General features: G+C 42.4%; 2 protein-coding genes across 5 annotated transcripts; one reads left to right on the forward strand and one right to left on the reverse strand.

The window, feature by feature from the left end:
- Positions 1-680: 680 nt before the first annotated feature.
- LOC121403066 lies at positions 681-5,244 on the reverse strand. Its single transcript, XM_041590516.1, has 2 exons — positions 3,794-5,244; positions 681-942 (listed from the first exon to the last, which is right to left on the reverse strand). Exons 1-2 carry the CDS (start codon positions 4,839-4,841, stop codon positions 884-886), a joined length of 1,107 nt encoding a protein of 368 aa, XP_041446450.1. The 5' UTR covers positions 4,842-5,244; the 3' UTR covers positions 681-883.
- Positions 5,245-5,261: 17 nt separating this feature from the next.
- On the forward strand, positions 5,262-21,185 carry stx6.L (syntaxin 6 L homeolog). Of its 4 annotated transcripts, none has more exons than XM_041589252.1 (9): positions 5,265-5,547; positions 7,188-7,370; positions 9,508-9,677; positions 15,923-16,017; positions 16,469-16,531; positions 16,786-16,908; positions 17,658-17,764; positions 18,975-19,069; positions 19,740-21,185. In XM_041589252.1, the coding sequence occupies exons 2-9, from the start codon at positions 7,336-7,338 to the stop codon at positions 19,814-19,816; spliced, it is 765 nt and encodes a 254-aa protein (XP_041445186.1). In that variant the 5' UTR covers positions 5,265-5,547; positions 7,188-7,335; the 3' UTR covers positions 19,817-21,185.
- The last annotated feature ends 507 nt before the right edge of the window (positions 21,186-21,692 follow it).

A 21,692-nucleotide genomic window follows, 5' to 3' on the forward strand; every position in this document is an offset into this window, starting at 1 on the left:
GGAGGCAGTTTGGGGAGATTAGTTGCCCTAAAGAACAGGAGATTTGTCGCCGGGCAACTAATCTCCCTGAATCTAAGCGTGTGCCCTATAGCCTTTTTTCATTTTTTGGTGTTACTGTTCCTTTGAGCACAAACCCTATCCATTGCGCTGTTTACGCTTTAAGCACCTTCCATAATGGGCTCCTCCTGCACAACAGGCAGCACAAACCATCTCCACTGAAATGACAGCCACTCTGCATTTTACAGCCAATTTCTCCAACTACAATTCGCAGCATCACAAGGAGAATGTGGATGTAACAACACTTCGAGATCCGCGAGATAACCCAAAACAAATAAGTGTTTGCAGGAATCTATGACCTGCAAACAACATTTGTTCTAGGGATAAGGATTGCCACCTAGCAACAGCTAGTGGGAGATGGTGGCAGCCTCCCGGAGAAGTGCTGGGAAAGTTTAACTTACCCACAGCATCCAGTTCAGGAGCTCCTGCCTTCTACTTCCTGGTATGGGAGGGAGCACGATGATGCTGCCTCCTCATTGGTGGATGCCTCCTGTGACCATAATTAGGTCACAGAAGGCTGGTAGGCGGGGAATCTGAACTGGATGTTAGATTTTTTACCGGGAGCCTGTCGATGACAATCCTTTAGATAATAAATAAATAAATTAAGAATATATCCCAGAATATGAACAATAAACTCCTTTATTGGAAAAGTATTCCATGTTTTGTCCAGAACTATAACTAGGAAGGAGCTAAGCATAACTTTGTGGTTTCCAAAAAACCTAAGGATCATGTGTTTGCAGATAATGGAACTGTCCAAAAACCGCACTCATTTATTTCGTAGAGAGTCTGTTATGATTAACGTCAATATACTCGAAACATCTGTTCCTTAATTCTCCTTGTTTTTAGGCTGGTGAGTTGTGTCCTTCCTTGTTTGCTGATTCCAGCCTAGGAAGAAGAAAATAATCACACAATTATTAGCAACTACTAGGACTCCTCTCAGGAGTGAATACATGGGAGGGAAGGGAGGGCCGCTGTTGCTAGGTGGCAATCCTTATCCCTAGAACAAATGTTGTTTGCAGGTCATAGATTCCTGCAAACACTTATTTGTTCCTCCGGGAGGAATTGCCACCTAGCAACAGCTAGTGGGAGAGTAACACACACCTAGTAGTGGCTTTCATAAAGGTTACTCTCTCTGTCTCAGATGGTCTCCAGTAGTGTTGACAAAGGTTTTTGATGAGGACCATCTCGCAGCTTTCATGATTATTGGCAAAGAGACACCTCTGACTGTTGCCTTAGTGGCTGCTGCTGCTCTCAGGGAATGACCCTTCAACTGAGAGGTGTCAATCCCTGCCAAAGACATTGCTGATAGAATCCAACCTCTGATTGTATTAGTCTTGGCTGGTCTGAATGGCTGTCTAGAAGTAATGAATAATTGGGTAATATTCGCTCTGACAGATTCTGTCCTCTCTAGGTAGGATGACATGCATGTTACAACACATAAGGAGGAATCAGTTGTATCTCTTATTAAGTCGATCTCCACTGGAGTTACATCCAGCATAGTTTTAGTGCGACCCTTAAGTATTAAATGAAAACCTCCTGGGGTCTTGGATAACCAAGGATCTGTGATGTGCAATAAAGAGAGTTCTGCACCTCTGGCTGCAAATGTCAAACCTAGTAAACATGCCAGTTTAATGGCTAAATACCTTACTTCAGATGGGTTTGGAGGAACTTTAGAAAGGTATGTCAACAGAGGGTCTATATCCCACGTTGAACTATATTTTGGTTTAACCGGTCTTGAGATGTTAGCTCCCCTAATTAATCTGGAGTAAAGTCTGTGTTTTGTAACCTCTGGGAATAGAATAGCTAAAGCTGAACCATAGGTTTTAAGGGTAGAAACTGATAAACCCAGGGTAAACTTGTAAGACAAAAAGTCTAAGACCACCTGGATCATATCTGAAGAGTGATCTGTATGTGGGTTATTTGTTTGCCAATTCTGAAACTCTTGTGTAATAGCTTTGTATCTTTTATATGTCCTGGGACGCAAAGATGCCTTAATTAAAGCATTCGATGTTATCGACAAATGTGGTAAGGTTAACCCCTCACCAGGGCTGCTAGCCACATAGACTGGGTTAGGGACATTAGTAACTCCTTCGGCCCTTGAAAGCATTCTGCAGTGAAACCCAGGGGAACCTTGGGGCCCACTATCATCTTTTGTAGGACTGGGTACCATATCTTGGAGGACCATACTGGGTAAACTATGACAAGGTCTGTAACCTGTTCCTCCTGGACCTTCAATAGGACTTTGTGAATTATGGCCGGAGGAGGAAAAGCATAAAGACCCTTCAGTGTCTGCCATTTGAATGAAAAAGCGTCCATCCTCCAAGCGCCTTTTGACCAAATTCTGGATACAAACTTCTGAGTTTGTGTTGACGTTGGAGAGGCAAAGAGGTCTATTTGCCTGGTCCCCAGTGTATCCTGAATTATCTGAAATAAATTGTTGTGAAGTGTCACTATTGCCAACGAGAGTTTGTGTCTTGAAAGGGAGTCTGCTAATTCGTTCTGAACCCCCGGAATGTATTCTGCTGATAGAAATAGATTGTGGCGTAAGGCCCAGTTCCAGAGAAGAACTGCTTCTCTGCACAACTGCATTGAACGTGTGCCGCCCATCCTGTTGATGTAAGACACCGCTGTCTTGTTGTCCATTTGGAAATGAATAGAAGCGGGATAGGGAGGGGAATCTAGAATCTGATGTACCGCTAGGCGAGCTGCCCTGAGCTCTAATATGTTGATCTGATCTAGCTTTCCTTCTGGAGACCATCGCCCTTTTACGGCTTTTGTTCTGGAAAAACCTCCCCAGCCTACTAGAGAAGCATCTGTAGTTATGACTAGTTCTGGGGTCTGCTGTACTATTGGAGAAGGAGTGGGATCTAATATGGTTAGCCACGTTTTTAGGTCGTTCTGGGACTCTAAGTCTAGAGTTAAATATTCTCTCCACTGCTTCCCTTTTTGTAGGTGATAATTTAGTTGAAACTGTAAGTTTCTGCAGTATAGTGGGGCTTGATGAAAGCCTGGAGAAAGTGCCACTAGTTGGCCTATAAGAGCTGCTAGCTTTCGAAGAGAGAGCTGTCTCACAGCTAGGACCCTCTGAATTAGACTGGAAACTATCTGAAGTTTCAGTGGCGGAACCTTTAAGGTCAGGTTTGTAGTATTGAGGGTGAACCCTAGAAAGGGAATCTGTTTGCAAGGTTCTAAGACTGACTTTGCTGTATTTACTAGAAACCCTAGATTTGAGAAAAGATTGAGAATATCCTCTCTTTCCTGGATTAATATTTCTCTGTCCTGATGAACCACCAGTAAATCGTCGAGGTACACCAGGCAGGAAATTCCTTTTAGGCGTAAATGACCTACTACTGCCTTCATCATTCTAGAGAAGGTGTACGGAGCATTTGAAAGGCCAAACACCATGACATTCCACTGGAATAAATCTGTTCCCCATTGAAACCGAAGAAGCCTTCGATGTGGGGGGTAAATGGGTACAGAATGAAAGGCATCTTTTAAATCTATTTTTATGGCCCATTGGCCAGCACATAAAATGGTGGGTAGGTCTTTTAAACCCTCCATTCTGAAACGCTTTGGTTTTATGAATGTATTCAACTTTTTTACGTTCAGAACTGGACGTAATGAACCATCTTGCTTTCTGACCGGGAAAAGAGGGCTTACCCAGCCTCTCTTTGTTGGGTCTACTGGGGAAATCTTTCCTGCATGAAGGGCTGTCAGCAAGATCTCATTTAATGACCTGGTTTCTTCTTGGAGAAATTTCCCTTGGAGGGAAAGTGGGACCTGTTCTTAAAGGTCGACTGATGTGAGCCCTGTCCAACCCGGGACGACTCCTGGGCTCTGGAAAACCATCCCTCCTTTCGAAAGGGTTTAGCGGAAAATCTCTTAGTAGGTTTAATGTCCGCAAAGGATTTCTTGGCCTTATAACGGGATTTAACCTCTTGAATGAAATCCGGGCCAAAGAGGTGAGGAGTAGAAGTATTGGGACACTCTGAAGACTTTGGAGCCAGATCAGCCAACCCTGCTGACTTAAGGAGGCGTGCCCTCCTGATGTTGGTAACATGGTTAAAGGTCTGCCCAATAATTAAGGATGCCCTGGATATTGCCTGAAGCATAGCAATCCTAGAGGCCAGGAGTGTGGTTCTAGGAAGGTGTTCGGTGTCCGGACCTTCCTGTTCTGCCTTTACTAGCATCAGGACTAGTGGACCAATTGCATCAGCGATCTTAAACTGTATGTTACGCAAAGATTGATCCATTATGTCAGCCTTAAGTGCCTGGTTACCCAAAATAGAGATCAATGCAGGGTCTAACTCTGGTGCCACAAGCTGTGACATATCAGGTATACCAACATGTGATCGGAGTATAAGCTCATCCTCCCTGACTAAAGGTGTTCTAAAACCTAAGTGCAGGAAATTGTACACTTCAGTGTCTTTATCAATGCACCAACGTTTAGCTGTGAGCTTAGCTGGAGGTTGTCTGCCCTGCAAATTAACTCTCGTCATTTGCAAATGACTACACTCTCCTTTGTCTCCAGAGGTATATGAAAGGTTAACTTCCTCAGACTCCCAGTCAACTAGCTGAGACGTGGGAAACAAAGTTTCGTCATCTGACATATTAATGCCTGCGGATACTGACCTCCCAGCAGGTGAGCAGGTGCAGCTAGAGCTACCCAAACGGGCCCCTTTGGCTGAAGAGCTGCCCTGTGTAAGTCTCTTATTCTTGCCTCCAAACGGAGCAGAGACATGTTTGTGTGTTTTTTTTAGTAGAGGAAACCCCCTTAACAGCATGCTTACTGCCCCTCTCAGGGTTGTCAGGGGGAGAGTCCCCAGAAGAAGAGGATATCATTCTGCCCTCAGTCCTCCTTCTCTTAAACTCTGGCTTTTGTGCCTGAACCTCCTCCTCAGAGGAAGAAAAATAATTCCTGAGGTGTTTTAGGCTGTTCTAGAAGGAACAGACCGAATCTCAGGAGACAGCACAATGGAGTCTGTAGCAGATATGGAAACTGCGTCCTCCATCTTGTGCTGAGGTAAAAAATCTAACATCCAGTTCAGATTCCCCGCCTACCAGCCTTCTGTGACCTAATTATGGTCACAGGAGGCATCCACCAATGAGGAGGCAGCATCATCGTGCTCCCTCCCATACCAGGAAGTAGAAGGCAGGAGCTCCTGAACTGGATGCTGTGGGTAAATTAAACTTTCCCAGCACTTGTCCGGGAGGCTGCCACCATCTCCCACTAGCTGTTGCTAGGTGGCAATTCCTCCCGGAGGAACAAAAGCTTATTGTACTGTGATTTCTCCCGTTTCCTGTCAGCTGGTATGGAGAACTGAGTGCCGGATGTGACGCTTTTGGGGGGCAGGGAATGCTTTGTGTTGTATGGAACAGTGGATAATAGAGATCTGGGAGCCGCTGGCAAGTATCGGTTAACCCTGGGAGAGTCAGTAGCAGTGGGAGCAGAAAGATGTCGATGGAAGATCCGTTCTTCGTTGTGAGAGGGTGAGTAAAGGCCCTGGGCCAATGCTCAGACATAGCGGGACTTGGGCAGACAGTGAGTATGAATGTAGTGAGTAAGGTGCCGCTAGCCTGCCTGTACTAATATGGCTGCCTGCACTTCTACTACCAGCAGTTGGAGGTACATTATATGTCAGCTTGCACAGTATTTGTCTTATAATTGCATATGGCTCGTATTCAGGGCTGTTCTAAATACTCAATCATCCATTTAATATGTCCCCCTCATGGGTAGGGTGTATGGGCCGATTATTAGTGTCCCCGGGTGTGAGCCTGCCTCATGTTCTAGCCTGGGGGCGTGGCCTGTTTATGTTTTGCCTCTGTATCGTATATGACATCTGTTCCATTATAAAATAGGTATTCTCTAGCAGCACAGTAGCATTGTATTGCTCAGTACAAGAGTGCTGTATACAAATATTACTTGTTTGTTTTATATAGCTGTGGCCAGTCTTGTGCTGTTGTACATACATTCTTAATGAAACCTTCGCCAGCATGGCTTACAATCTAGTTGCCCTACCAGCCGCACATTCTCCTTAAATGTCATCCGGAGCAATTGAAACTAGAACATTAACTTGCCTATGTGTAATTGGTGTGTTGGAATAAACCTGGCAAATAAAGAAACTCCACACAGATAATGCTTTGCCTGGTGGCCAATGCGTGGTGCATTTTCTTGGGCTTTTTTGGTATCTTCTTACATGCAGCCGCACCAAAGGCACATTCGAATGAGTCATTGTTATCCCAGTTATGATCACAATGACATTTCTTGTACATTACTGGCTGTAGCCAGTTTCTGTCAGATGGCATACAAAGCAGCAAGTTTGTTTGTTATAGTTATACAAAGCAGCAAGACCAGCAATGTAGTCAGTATGCAGTCTAAACCTTTTGCAGGTATCAATGACTTCTAGTGTTGTTTTCTAACTGGCATTTGCTGTCCCCCTGAATGCCCAGCTGCCACTTACTTGCTACTTGTTTGAAATATGTAACTCAAATAAGCTATGCTGGTTAGCAAGTCACATTGTGTGTGTCTTTGGCTGAGCACTAAACACCATTTTCTAACATATGGAACATAAACTATATAGTGGGCTCATGTGTAGGGCATTAAAACAACTCTATTTTATTTATTAAAGTGGACCTGTCACCCAGACATAAAAAGCTTTAAATAAAAGTCCTTTTCAAATTAAACATGGAATCCAAACTCTGTATTTTATTAAAGCATTCATAAGCTGTTTTAAACTCATTTAAACATCTCAGTTGTCAATCAAATATTGTCAGACCGAATCTCAGGAGACAGCACAATGGAGTCTGTAGCAGATATGGAAACTGCGTCCTCCATCTTGTGCTGAGGTAAAAAATCTAACATCCAGTTCAGATTCCCCGCCTACCAGCCTTCTGTGACCTAATTATGGTCACAGGAGGCATCCACCAATGAGGAGGCAGCATCATCGTGCTCCCTCCCATACCAGGAAGTAGAAGGCAGGAGCTCCTGAACTGGATGCTGTGGGTAAGTTAAACTTTCCCAGCACTTGTCCGGGAGGCTGCCACCATCTCCCACTAGCTGTTGCTAGGTGGCAATTCCTCCCGGAGGAACAAAAGCTTATTGTACTGTGATTTCTCCCGTTTCCTGTCAGCTGGTATGGAGAACTGAGTGCCGGATGTGACGCTTTTGGGGGGCAGGGAATGCTTTGTGTTGTATGGAACAGTGGATAATAGAGATCTGGGAGCCGCTGGCAAGTATCAGTTAACCCTGGGAGAGTCAGTAGCAGTGGGAGCAGAAAGATGTCGATGGAAGATCCGTTCTTCGTTGTGAGAGGGTGAGTAAAGGCCCTGGGACAATGCTCAGACATAGCGGGACTTGGGCAGACAGTGAGTATGAATGTAGTGAGTAAGGTGCCGCTAGCCTGCCTGTACTAATATGGCTGCCTGCACTTCTACTACCAGCAGTTGGAGGTGCATTATATGTCAGCTTGCACAGTATTTGTCTTATAATTGCATATGGCTCGTATTCAGGGCTGTTCTAAATACTCAATCATCCATTTAATATGTCCCCCTCATGGGTAGGGTGTATGGGCCGATTATTAGTGTCCCCGGGTGTGAGCCTGCCTCATGTTCTAGCCTGGGGGCGTGGCCTGTTTATGTCTGGGGCCAGTTTTTGTTTTGCCTCTGTATCGTATATGACATCTGTTCCATTATAAAATAGGTATTCTCTAGCAGCACAGTAGCATTGTATTGCTCAGTACAAGAGTGCTGTATACAAATATTACTTGTTTGTTTTATATAGCTGTGGCCAGTCTTGTGCTGTTGTACATACATTCTTAATGAAACCTTCGCCAGCATGGCTTAGTTACAATCTAGTTGCCCTACCAGCCGCACATTCTCCTTAAATGTCATCCGGAGCAATTGAAACTAGAACATTAACTTGCCTATGTGTAATTGGTGTGTTGGAATAAACCTGGCAAATAAAGAAACTCCACACAGATAATGCTTTGCCTGGTGGCCAATGCGTGGTGCATTTTCTTGGGCTTTTTTGGTATCTTCTTACATGCAGCCGCACCAAAGGCACATTCGAATGAGTCATTGTTATCCCAGTTATGATCACAATGACATTTCTTGTACATTACTGGCTGTAGCCAGTTTCTGTCAGATGGCATACAAAGCAGCAAGTTTGTTTGTTATAGTTATACAAAGCAGCAAGACCAGCAATGTAGTCAGTATGCAGTCTAAACCTTTTGCAGGTATCAATGACTTCTAGTGTTGTTTTCTAACTGGCATTTGCTCTCCCCCTGAATGCCCAGCTGCCACTTACTTGCTACTTGTTTGAAATATGTAACTCAAATAAACTACGCTGGTTAGCAAGTCACATTGTGTGTGTCTTTGGCTGAGCACTAAACACCATTTTCTAACATATGGAACATAAACTATATAGTGGGCTCATGTGTAGGGCATTAAAACAACTCTATTTTATTTATTAAAGTGAACCTGTCACCCAGACATAAAAAGCTTTAAATAAAAGTCCTTTTCAAATTAAACATGGAATCCAAACTCTGTATTTTATTAAAGCATTCATAAGCTGTTTTAAACTCATTTAAACATCTCATTTAAACATCTCAGTTGTCAATCAAATATTGTCTGCCCCTCCTCTATGCCTTAGGCATAGAGGCGGGGCGGGCAATTAATTTCCATTCAGTACTTCCTAGATGTCACTGCTCTCCCCACATTCCCCCTCTCTGCGAATGTAAAGTTAAATGTTTGTTGGTGTTTTTTTTCGTTAAGGGCAAACTGATTTTTTTTATAAAAAAAAAAAATCATGTTTCTGTTATTTTAATAACAGTAACCATAAAATAGCTCCTGCCTGCTTGCTATAATTATGAAGTCCCAGACCGAAGGAAACAAGATTAAAATATTTTTTACAGTGTAATTAAAGTTCATTTTGCTTGGCTAACTTGATAAAATAGGATTTGGAATATTTTAAGGTGACAAGTCCCCTTTAAGGTTCCCTGGACTTGTGTAATGTAATGTATGTGCTGCAACATATACGTCCATGTAAATTTATCATTTCCCGCCATATGCAAATTAGGCAACGCAAGTGCATCTTCGCTTTGCTAGCAAAAAATTGCCAGCGTTCTGCGCCCTGGATGCAACTTCGCACCATGGTGAATTAGCGTTGTCCTAGCGAATTTACGCCTGGCGAAGTGTGGTGATGGCTGCAAAGCCGTCGATGGCGAATTTTCGCTGGTTAGGGAATTTGCTCCCATGAGATTAGTTGCTGATACTTGTTAGTAGGCAAATATACTTATCACAATGGGGAAGGCAAAGTGCTTTAAAGCTTTTCTGTACTTGAAATTAATGCTGGGGCAACTGTTCCATCTCTGATTAATACCTGTAGCAGATATCCCACATCTGCTTTATCCACTAGCTATCACGTTGTTTTATTTATTTTTGTTGTTAAAGGGAAGTACAGAAAGCGGTGAACACTGCTCAGGGCTTGTTTCAGCGATGGACAGACCTTTTGCAGGATCCATCTATTTCTACAAGAGAAGAACTGGACTGGACAACCAATGAATTGCGCAACAACCTCAGGAGCATTGAGTGGGATCTGGAAGACCTGGATGAGACCATTAATATCCTTTCTTGCTTGGGGTTTTGCTTTTTGTCATCTGTTTTGCATGCAGTCTTTGATGAAATAACCCAGTTTGGTCGGACTGGAAACATCTAGTAGCTAAAATATTTTAGTAGTAAAGTGGTAGTTATGTGTTCTCTGAATGTGTGTACCCAGCCCAGCCTTCCCAAAAGAGTAGAGCCTGTTACAGCAACAATGGGGGAGCCAACTTAATTTTAATACTCTTGATTTGAAAATAAAATTTTGGACTGGCAAGTTCAACATTTGCCTTAGACACAGTATATACACCATAATATTTTGGGGGTTTGTCATGATACAGGCCTGTAGTCCAACCGCACGTGACTTTAGGTGTGGCTATCAGGGGTCACTCACTCAGTCTCTCACCCACCTTGCACACAGGTTAGACTAACACAAAAGCACCCCAAACACCAACCAACACCCACAAAACTCATTCGCTGCCACCATCTATCATTCACAGGCGATAGAAACCTAATGTGACTATTCCCCTGTTCTCTCTAACAGGTAATAATTCACAATACACCAATGCATTAACACTCTCTCCCTATAGTCAGTTAGTTCCTACTGACTCAACAAGTACTTCAGTATGCAGAGGGTTAAGGCTCAACTCTTTCAGGCTAGGTTCGTTTAGAGCATCAAAGACAATCTTATTAAATTCTCTTTAATATTATAAAAGGTATAACAGTGCAATATACAAAAAGATGTTACAAAAAGAGACATACATTCAATAATACAATTACAAACAGTTGTAAAATAAAAGGGAAAACATGGAAAACCTATACTTAACTCCAAAGATATAGAATTCCTGGTCCTGGAGGCGAGGGGAAACAAACGGGATAACTTCCAATCGCAATTGGTCCTCCAAAGTAAATCCAAAGTTTAGTCAGAAGAGCTGACTATTTATCAGTGATTTCAGGGCATCAGGTAACTGCACACTCCCCCATCCCTCAGGAATGTAAGGGGGCTTGGCCTAGCAGGACACAGATTGAGTTTTTATGACCTCCTGTGAGTAGGAACTGGACCAAGAATATAATGACCATAACTCCTTATTGGAACATAGGAGAGAGATGATATTATATTCATTGGTTATTAATTCTCTCAGGGATTCCATAGATACTAAACATCAATACTGTGTGACCTGCCCCTGCCCAGATATTCACATCTAATACACAGAGTACCAAACCTAGTCATGTTTGGACTCGTTGGAAAGATGAAATTGCCTCAAACCCATCATCAGGTTTTTATACTGTTGTTACAACAGGTATGGGTTCTGTAAGGATAAATATATTTAAGGATACATTATATGTGACCTTCACTTCACCTTTGAGGGTCTTGCTGGGAACTTTACGTTCTCACTCCTTGGGCTTCCCCCTCCCCATGGAATGGCTCTTATCAGCCAGGGCATGGAGGAGGGCATTACAGCTCTGACCCCTCTGACCATAGTGAACAGAGGCCTGTTATGTGTCTGATTTAGATGCTGGTAGAAATATTTCTCATGATACCTTGGCCTGTTTTATTAACTATTACAGGCCTGTATCATGACACCTCCCCTTTTTAGAGTGAGCAAGGGGAGATTGACTTACAGGTCACTCTTAACCTTGCCACAATAAAAACATAAATCCATAACCATAGCCAGGTCATTATCGAAATATCCATTCATATTATACAGTATGAGGGATCAGGCTACCTCCCCGGCCTAAAGTCTTGTTCCTTGAGGGCTGTATCAGTATAATCCCAGGTACTGGACTGGTTTGATGTAGGTATACTTCCCATTTTGCCTCTATCTGCACTGTCTCTGGACAGAGTGCAGGTTTGCATAGTAGGCAATGGTCTATCACTGCTCTCCTCAGGCACCTGACCTATTCCTCCCACCTTGTTCACTGAGGGGCCCTCCAGCCTATCTCTAATCTCCCATTCCCTGGGCCTAGACATAGAAACTAGCTGGCGGCATCCCACCCTGTTCACGGAGGGGCCCTCCAGCCTATCTCTAATCTCCCATTCCCTGGGCCTAGACATAGAAACTAGCTGGCGGCATCCCACCCTGTTCACTGAGGGGCCCTCCAGCCTATCTCTAATCTCCCATTCCCTGGGCCTAGACATAGAAAGTAGCTGGAGGCCTCCCACCCCCTTGATGCCACCCTGGTCTCCACTGACCTGCTTAGTCTTGGGTTGGCATAAACCACTGGGCTCGTCCTTAATACTCTGGACTTCTGGAAAAACTACTTTGTTGCTATCTGACTTGGGAGCAACTCCTGGTACTGTCAGCCTTTCCTCCTTAGTACTGACCACCTTAGCCCCCCTCAGTACTGGTTCTGGCATGAGGGCTATTCCTGGCCCACCACTACCATCACTCTCCCCAGTCTGAGTGGCACTATCCACTAGGACCCTACTCTGAGTCCTAACCACCTGTCCCTCATGCTTCTGCACTGACTCCTGAGCTTGGCGTAGCTGCTGACCTCCACTCAAGACCTCAGGCAGTTTGGGTACAGGATCAGGGATTACACGCTGGAAATCCCTCACTGCCGGTATACTACCGGGCTGCACCAGGGAGACTCCTAGGGGAAACCTCTCCTCCCCCTCTCCCTTCTTATCCCTACTTTGGGACAACACTGGTTCAGGCACTGGTTGACTCTGGCTCCTGCCTCCCAGTCCTCCCTCCCAGTTACTTTGCTGCATTGTACTTTTTACAATTACCTGTTGAGGTGGGTGGCCACACTCCAGCGCGGCTGGACCTAGTGAGACCTGGTCATAGGGCACAAAAGCAGTTATCATGTAACCCAAATCATTCCCCAACAAGACATTTACAGGAATTTCATTAGTTACACCCACTTCCCTTAGACCTCTCCCCGCACCCCAATCCAAGAAAACTTTTGCCACAGGCACCTTTGGGTGGCTCCCACCCACTCCCTTTATGGACAAAGTCTTTCCAGGAATAATGTCCCCAGTGTTTATCATCTCTGGACGCACCAGAGAAAAATTAGAACCTGAGTCTCTTAGTCCCTGAGTCACTTTGTCCCCCACAATCACAGACTGCATATGATGATGTAGATTCTCAGGCTTACCAGACACGAGCATCACAACAGGCTGTCCAGGTGAAGTTGGTTCCTTCTTTTGTGGACAGTCAGTTCTCACATGGCCCACCTGGTTGCAGGAAAAACATCGGCGGGTATCCTTCTGCCCCACAGCTGCAACAGACCCCCCAAAAGATGAATTCTCACCAGACTGTAGACTGCTGTGTGCGGTTCCTCCTGTTGATCGCTCCTTGTAGCTTGGTACAGATGCTCTGCGGTGCTCTGGCATCCGACTAGCTGCATAAGTATCAGCAAGCTTGGCAGCCTGGTCTGCTGTTTTAGGCTCCCGGTCCATAACAAACTGCCGTACTTCCAATGGACATACGTGTAGAAACTGATCTTTGACCATCAAATCAGTTAAATCCTCAACTGTGGTAACATCCAGTCCAGAGACCCATTGCTTAAAGGTAGTTCTCAAACTACTTAGGATATCTGCATAGCTGTCAGCAGGGCCTTTTGTAGGGAACGAAACCGTTTCCTATATCTTTCTGGAGTAAGATTGTAACGGTCAATTAAGGCTTGTCTGATAGCATCATAATCCCCATCGAGCTCTGGTGGTAAATCCACAAAGGCTTCCAGGGCTTTGCCTTTTAACCCTGGGGTAAGGTACTTTGCCCATTGTTCCCGGGGCAGTTGGTACTGTCTGCAAGTCCTCTCAAACCCACGCAGGAAGGTGTCCATATCTCCATCCTTCTCCATGGTCGGGAATTTGTCATGGGAAATATGGAAAGGATGGGCCACCCTGGGTTCCATGGACGGTAGGTGTGAGTTTTGTTGCTGGAGCTTTGCTAACTCCAGTTGATGCTGTCGTTCTGCCTGCCTTTCAGCTGCTGCTGCATCTCTTTCAGCTGCTGCTGCATCTCTTTCTGCTGCTGCTGCTGCTGCATCTCTTTCAGCTGCTGCTGCATCTCTTTCTGCTGCTGCTGCTGCTGCATCTCTTTCTGCTGCTGCTGCTGCTGCATCTCTTTCTGCCTGTTGATATTGCAGGATAAGTTGAAGACGCAGCTGGGGGTCATCTGAACCCAACAATTGCAAAGCTGCTTGCAGGGATGAATTCCTGTCATCCTGCCCACTGCAGCTAGAACTGTCCTCTCGCTGAGAGGATCCTGGAACAGAGTTCATCACTGGGACATCCTGAGTTGCATAGTCTCCTGACTCAGGTGTGTAGTTCTGCTGCTCCTTTTCCACCAAGGCACAAATCAACATTTCCTTCGATTTGTCCGCTGCATCAATTCCTCTTTGCTCACAGAGATTGATGAGGGTCTCCTTGGTCTGCCTCTTGTAAAATGCTGCCATCTTGCAACACTTTGCCAAAATAAAAGATAGAAAAGAAAAACAAGAAGGGAAGGGAAACTGTTTGCAAGTATGTCTTAATAAAAATAGTATGCACTGAGTTTGTCTTTGAAGACTGTAAACTCCTCGCAAGGATTTACAGTTCTTTAGTGCAAGGTTTAATGACTTAACCCAAGCACTAATGCTCTAAATAAAAAATATGCCACCGCTGCCTACCAATCTGTCACGAACACGGTACTTCCAACCGCACGTGACTTTAGGTGTGGCTATCAGGGGTCACTCACTCAGTCTCTCACCCACCTTGCACACAGGTTAGACTAACACAAAAGCACCCCAAACACCAACCAACACCCACAAAACTCATTCGCTGCCACCATCTATCATTCACAGGCGATAGAAACCTAATGTGACTATTCCCCTGTTCTCTCTAACAGGTAATAATTCACAATACACCTACTGACTAAACAAGTACTTCAGCATGAAGGGTTAAGGCTCAACTCTTTCAGGCTAGGTTCGTTTAGAGCATCAAAGACAATCTTATTAAATTCTCTTTAATATTATAAAAGGTATAACAGTGCAAAATACAAAAAAGATGTTACAAAAGAGACATACATTCAATAATACAATTACAAACAGTTGTAAAATAAAAGGGAAAACATGGAAAACCTATACTTAACTCCAAAGATATAGAATTCCTGGTCCTGGAGGCAAGGGGAAACAAACGGGATAACTTCCAATCGCAATTGGTCCTCCAAAGTAAATCCAAAGTTTAGTCAGAAGAGCTGACTATTTATTAGTGATTTCAGGGCATCAGGTAACTGCACACTCCCCCATCCCTCAGGAATGTAAGGGGGCTTGGCCTAGCAGGACACAGATTGAGTTTTTATGACCTCCTGTGAGTAGGAACTGGACCAAGAATATAATGACCATAACTCCTTATTGGAACATAGGAGAGAGATGATATTATATTCATTGGTTATTAATTCTCTCAGGGATTCCATAGATACTAAACATCAATACTGTGTGACCTGCCCCTGCCCAGATATTCACATCTAATACACAGAGTACCAAACCTAGTCATGTTTGGACTCGTTGGAAAGATGAAATTGCCTCAAACCCATCATCAGGTTTTTATACTGTTGTTACAACAGGTATGGGTTCTGTAAGGATAAATATATTTAAGGATACATTATATGTGACCTTCACTTCACCTTTGAGGGTCTTGCTGGGAACTTTACGTTCTCACTCCTTGGGCTTCCCCCTCCCCATGGAATGGCTCTTATCAGCCAGGGCATGGAGGAGGGCATTACAGCTCTGACCCCTCTGACCATAGTGAACAGAGGCCTGTTATGTGTCTGATTTAGATGCTGGTAGAAATATTTCTCATGATACCTTGGCCTGTTTTATTAACTATTACAGGCCTGTATCATGACAGGGTTAAAAACCTTTTTCAGGATTCACTTCATTACATTTTGGCATGACCCACTTTTTCTAGGGATGGTTGTACCAGGAGTGTTCATACTGGTTCATCAGGAAAACAGCCTGATGGCCAGTTAGGGCAATATTTCAACATTAGTGATTAATGCTTTTTAAGCAGTTGTGGAGTCCTGACATTATTGCTGAGCAATGTTACGTTTGTATATCTGTAACTTTTTTTTTTTTTCAATCCAAGTTTGGGTCTAAGCAAATGCTGCAAGTAAAAATGGTGGCTTCAACTAGAGTCCAGGATCATTTCCATTAAAAAAAACTAATAGCCAGAGAAAATGGTGCATGTTTCCATAAATATCTGGGGGTCAAACATGGAGCCTTTATAATTTTTATAACACCTGCCTTTGGTGCAGAATCTTCCTTTACTCCTCCTCATGTATTGTGGAGTCCAATCCAAGGAAGTTTAGTCTGGATCCAGCTGAACTGAGACAAAGAAAAGCCTTCATCAATGATACGCGTCAGTGTGTAAAGGTACGGTGAGACTAGATTTCTGTGATTTCCTGTGTGTTTTGCACATTTTTCCATAGCAGCAGTTAATCGTGCATGATACCAAGAGTAGGTGGTGTTGGGTTTACCTTTTGGAATGACTCACTTTTATCAAAGCCCATGTATTTTATTTTAATCCTTCAACTTGAAAAAGTAAAGTGTTTATTTTCCTACAACAGGTCACCATGTGGGTGTCCTCTGGGTGTTTGGGTTTCCTCCTGCACTACAAAAACATGCTATCGGTTTATTTTTCTCATAATGATATTGACAATTGAATGTATGTGTATATATCCATGGAAGGGACTTTAGATTGTAAACTCCACTGGGGTAGGGAACAATATGACCCATGACCAATCTCTGTAAGCAATGTGTCTTTCAATAAATAAAAGATAATGTTACATTTCAAATCTAATATGAAAATTATTTATCTGCACAGGACATGAAGGATAGGATGACAAGCCCTTCTGTGCAAGCACTGACTGAGAAAAAGAACAGACAGGTGAGGGTGTTCACAAAATTATATATTATTATATTATATAATATTGTACTATATATCCCAATCACGCTGATGATTAATCCTGATAAAACTAAACAGTTCTGCTGTGATGTTAACAGTGGCTTTCAGAGAAGTATTAATTACTTAAATGGGTTATTGACATATTATTACTCACTGAAACTGTTCCTTTTTAATGAGATGTAACATAAAACTTCTCACAGAATGTAGCACAACATTTATGTAGCATTCTCTTTCAGGCCCTTTTAGGAGAGGGGACAAAGCATGGCTGGAATCTCGAAACAGAAAAATATAAAGCTTTGGACCAAGAACTTGAGAATGTTAACTCCCAGTTTTTAGATGGTCAGGTTGGGCAGCAGCAGGTAATCAATTTAATTAAATGCTTGCTCTTGTGTTTTTATGAAAACTGATTGGAACTTGTCAGTATTACAAGCGAAAAGCCAAGTACAAGTTAAGTTATGGGGTCATTTTATTAAAGGTTGTGCACTGGGCAAATTAACCACACAGTTTCACCTTGTTAACATTTTGCTAGTAAGTTAAAATTCCTGCACCAGATAAGGCATAATTTAGTAAGTTGCACATGGAGCTTTTGGGAGCTCTTTGTCTGGCTTCCTGTTTCTTCCAAGCATGATCCCTAGTGGACTATAAATATTGTTTTCATGCAATTCTGTTTTTTTCTTAAGATACAATTTTTGGTTACTCCTATAGTTATAATCAGGCATGGACTAGCAAGCTGTAGATTCTTGCAAAATGCAGAAGGGCTGTTGTAAGATTTCATAGACATGGTGGGAGTTTGTTTGGGCCTCTGTGTACTTAAACTGCCAGGGCCTATTTGAATCCTAGTCCAAACCAGGCTATGATGATAACATTCAACTGCTTTATAATAAAATGCAGCTGTAGCAATTCTACCTAGGGTCAGTTTGTAGCATTGTTAGGAACTCTGTTATTCAATGTGAGACCACGGCCATAAAAGCTTTGCAACAGCAGGAAAGATGCAGGAACAATTGTATTCGTTGCTTAGGAACCACCAAAGGATACATTCCAATATTTAGAAAACTATATATGAAGGCTTTCTTTATATATCCTTCTGACATTGATTTTTTTTCTTTAGCTTATTATGGAGGAGCAAGATGAGCAGCTGGAGCTAGTATCAGGCAGCATTGGTGTCCTAAAGAACATGTCCCAGCGTATTGGCAATGAGTTGGATGAACAAGCAGTGTAAGTGATCACAGCTTGCTGAGAGACATGATATAACAGCTGGAATAGATATATAATAGAATAAAGTAAAACAGTGAAATTTTGTACTTAGGCTGCATAATTAATATACCTCCCAACTGTCCTGATTTTGACAGCTCAGGCAGTCCCTGATTGTTAGAGAAATGTCTGTTAGAGAAAACAGCCAGATAATGATACAATGTTTCTAACTTAATTGGCTTTTGCACAGAGCCCAGAACACTGAGCAGGTGTACTTCAATACTATTATAACAATTTTTAGACAAGCAAAGAAGCAATTGTAACAATTTAAGATAAGCAGGTCTCTTGGGGAAACTGTGACTTGCAGCTTAAAGGAGAACTAAAGCTAGGCTAGAAATGATGTACATTATGTTTTGGGTTTCTGTACCAACCCAATGCAACCACAGCCCTTTATCTGTGTCTCCAAAGATGCCCCAGTAGCTCCCCATCTTCTTTTCTGCTGATTCACTGCATATACTATGTGCTGCTGTCACTTACTGACCGTACGCACCGACACACAATACACAATATACTGTAGATATATAGAATATAACTGTCACAATATAAGACTGATTAGTAATTAATACAGATTATTGGTACATTGCAGCACAGAAATCCGTGCAATTAGCATCAGAATTTAATAATCAGCCCTGTAGCATTAGCTTATATTACAGAAAAACCTCATTTTCTGCTCGATATTTTCTGCTTAGCTTCACAACAGCTGCTCAGAGCCCACTGAGAATATGAGTGTCGAGCTAATTTCCAAGATGGTGACCCCCTGTGACAAGTTTGAAGTCCTGGATCATTGCTGCTATTGACAAGCTGAAACTTTAAGCTGATGCAATAAGTTCAGTATATAAAATATGGCATTTTTAGCCATATTCAGTTTTAGGGGTTAGGAGTTCTTTAAAGGGCAATTCACCTTCATTAACAAAACTTTAATAACACATAAAAACAACAGAAATGGGTTCAAACTTTCATAAACTGTGTGGACACAAAAATGGGTAAACATTTGACCCACAGGAATTCAGATGTCTGACCTTCAACTATTACACCGCAGTGGGAGTTCTCTAAAATATGTAATAAAGCCAGAACTAAAAGAGGTGACATTTATTTCATTAATCGTCTGCTGCCCTAATTTTTATAAAACGTGTTTCGCTTTCTAAAAAAAGCTGATTTTGAATTATCTCTGTAGAATGTTGGATGACTTTTCCCATGAACTGGATACTGCTCAGTCCCGCATGGATAATGTGCTTAAGAAATTAGCAAAGGTATCTCACATGACTAGCGGTGAGTATAAGACATTTTTTTGTATGTTTTATCAGGAGTGATACTGAGTAAAAATAATCTTGTAAATATTTTTAGTAAACTTGTTTGCATTTGCATGTCAAGAACAGAGTAGAGGTTTAATTTTGGAATGATGAATCTCTAATGTGATTGCACAAGAAATGAGAGCTGCTGGGGGGAAAAAAACTGTCATTTGCTAATTTTGAATAGGATGGGACCACAACTGTCTAGAAATTCCGTATACTGTCCCACATGATTAGTACAATTTATCCATCCACAGTAAAGCAGCTTTTATGTAGTAAGAAATAAAAGCCAAGACTCACTGGCAAAAAAAAAAAAATGCAGATTTGATTCCGGAAGAGTATCTGGTTGATTATGTTCTCCCACTTTCACACTGCACTGTAGGTGTATGTGCTGATGTTCAGATTGGGGTGAGTATAATGCTTACCACAGTTAAGTAGAGGAAAACTCCACGGCTCTCTTTAACACTTAATGGATTTTTTAATTTCCACTTAAATTTCCACTGTGGAAAAAAGTACAGTGAATATCTGTATACAGTATCTTTTCCCATATGTTTTGCCCCAGAGAAACACTTTAACTTCTTACATTCACCTCTTTGATAGGCATTGCTGTCACTAGTCAAGCTAAACAGATGTTTTTTTGTCCTTTGTAGATCGACGCCAGTGGTGCGCCATCATTATCCTTCTTTCTCTACTGCTGGTAGTGCTGATCTTGTTCTTTGCCCTGTGACTTACAAGGTTGTTGTTGATATGGGACATCGTACGATGGAGTTAAATTACACAGGACTTTTTTGATGTGGACATGACGAGATGTTGACAGGGACATCTGTGATGTCAGTGTAGATAATGTGCTACACAGAGTGTGCTTTTTACACCTAAACAGAGTGTTGCTGTTAACCTCCTGCCTTGTTACCAAAGGCAGTTATTCACTGGATTATTGCTGCAGTGTTTTCTCTGTCACTATTTGCATCATACTCCCTTCCCCAGATCAAGAGCAAGGAACTGACTACATAGTTGTATACAAATATGCATTCAAAAGTAGCATTTGCCAGAGGTTGTGCTATACTACGTATATTTGCATTCTGGAATTACATTTGTGCAACGCCTGCCTTTAGGAGGACTTCATAATGAAGTGAGAATACTTGCAAGTTTCATTGGAGCAGTAAGGAAAGCTAAATTACCTTGCTTGATGCGGGCATTTGATCTGAATCATTTTTCACTATTTCATCTACAGTAATACTGGTGAAAAAAAACATTTCTGCAAGGGTGAGCTTGTAAATTAAGCTGTGCTTATTGTGATAAAACGGGTGACATCTCTGAGAGTATGCCTCACAGGAGAACAGTCTGAAATTATAATGGAGCTGTTCTTTATATCCCCCCTCCATCGTTTTCTTTCAGATCTATTTTGATCCTGGAGATCATGCATGTAGAATTTCAAAAAGTAGTGTCATCGTAAAGAAGTTTTTATTTATTTTAGAAAAAAAAAAGCATCCTTTCTTTGGGTGGGATTTTCTGATCTAAATCTTTCAGTGTTAAAGGAATGCACCTATGTGAACACTACTGAATCTGTATTATTATACTATTTTTAATGGACAGGGATTCTGAATATTGCTGCCTTGCACTGCTGTACATTATGTGGTTTTCTGTATCTCTGAACTGTGTGTGGAACCCATGCTATGGATGTCTTTTTAATGGAAGTAAGCCGTTTAACTGTTCCTTCGCAAATGTATGTCATCACTCCATAAATATGGCACGAATGGTCTTGGGGTTTAATGGGGGAACCAGAGTACTTCTTTTTAACTGTTCTTGAGAGCTGAGCACAGATCAAGTTGTTTTGCCGTATGTATGGCATGTGCTGTATGTTTGGTGGGGCAGGAAGCTTATTTAACCATAACATGGATTTGGTTACAGATAATATTTCTGTACTGTATGTGCTGCATATAACAATGTTTTATTGCACTGAATGAACAAACAAAATATTTTTACACTTGGGAAACCGATATGTCCGTGTCTGCCCTGTAAATTTTTAATTGATTTGGATTGTTGGACATTCATTCATAATTCATCATGTTTATAACATGGAATATATTTCTGTCTCAGTCTGTTTCCTTGGAGTGGCAGTTATTCTTCTAAAACCTACTAAGGTTTGTGTAAAGGGATTTACTTGATTTCCCATAGGAGACTAGCGTATGAGGTCATTCCCACATGATACTAGCCTATGAGGTCATTCCCACACAGGCCACAGTGCTGGTTTTCTGCAGTTGTATCGCTTAGCCAAGGCATCATTCCTACTCCCTGGAGCATTTCCCTGTAGCTAATGTCTTTGCATATTGATATAGACTGAAAGTGGCTATCCCATGGGGCAGTAATGGTATTAATCACTTTTAAGCAGCTGTGGAGGGTCCAGCATTTGTGTACAAATTGTGTCTTACCTTGGTTTGGAGGGGATCATATTGGCACAGAACAGAGTAGCGTTGTAAAGGCGACAATAGGATTTCCACAGGTTCCAGATCTGCAGTGGATCTATATTTCCTATGTATATATGAACGGGGAATGAAAAGTTCTGGGAGCATGCTCAGTAGGCACTGGATATACTGCTGTTTCTG

Source organism: Xenopus laevis, chromosome 4L, assembly GCF_017654675.1.
Source record: "Xenopus laevis strain J_2021 chromosome 4L, Xenopus_laevis_v10.1, whole genome shotgun sequence".
Classification (NCBI taxonomy): domain Eukaryota; kingdom Metazoa; phylum Chordata; class Amphibia; order Anura; family Pipidae; genus Xenopus; species Xenopus laevis.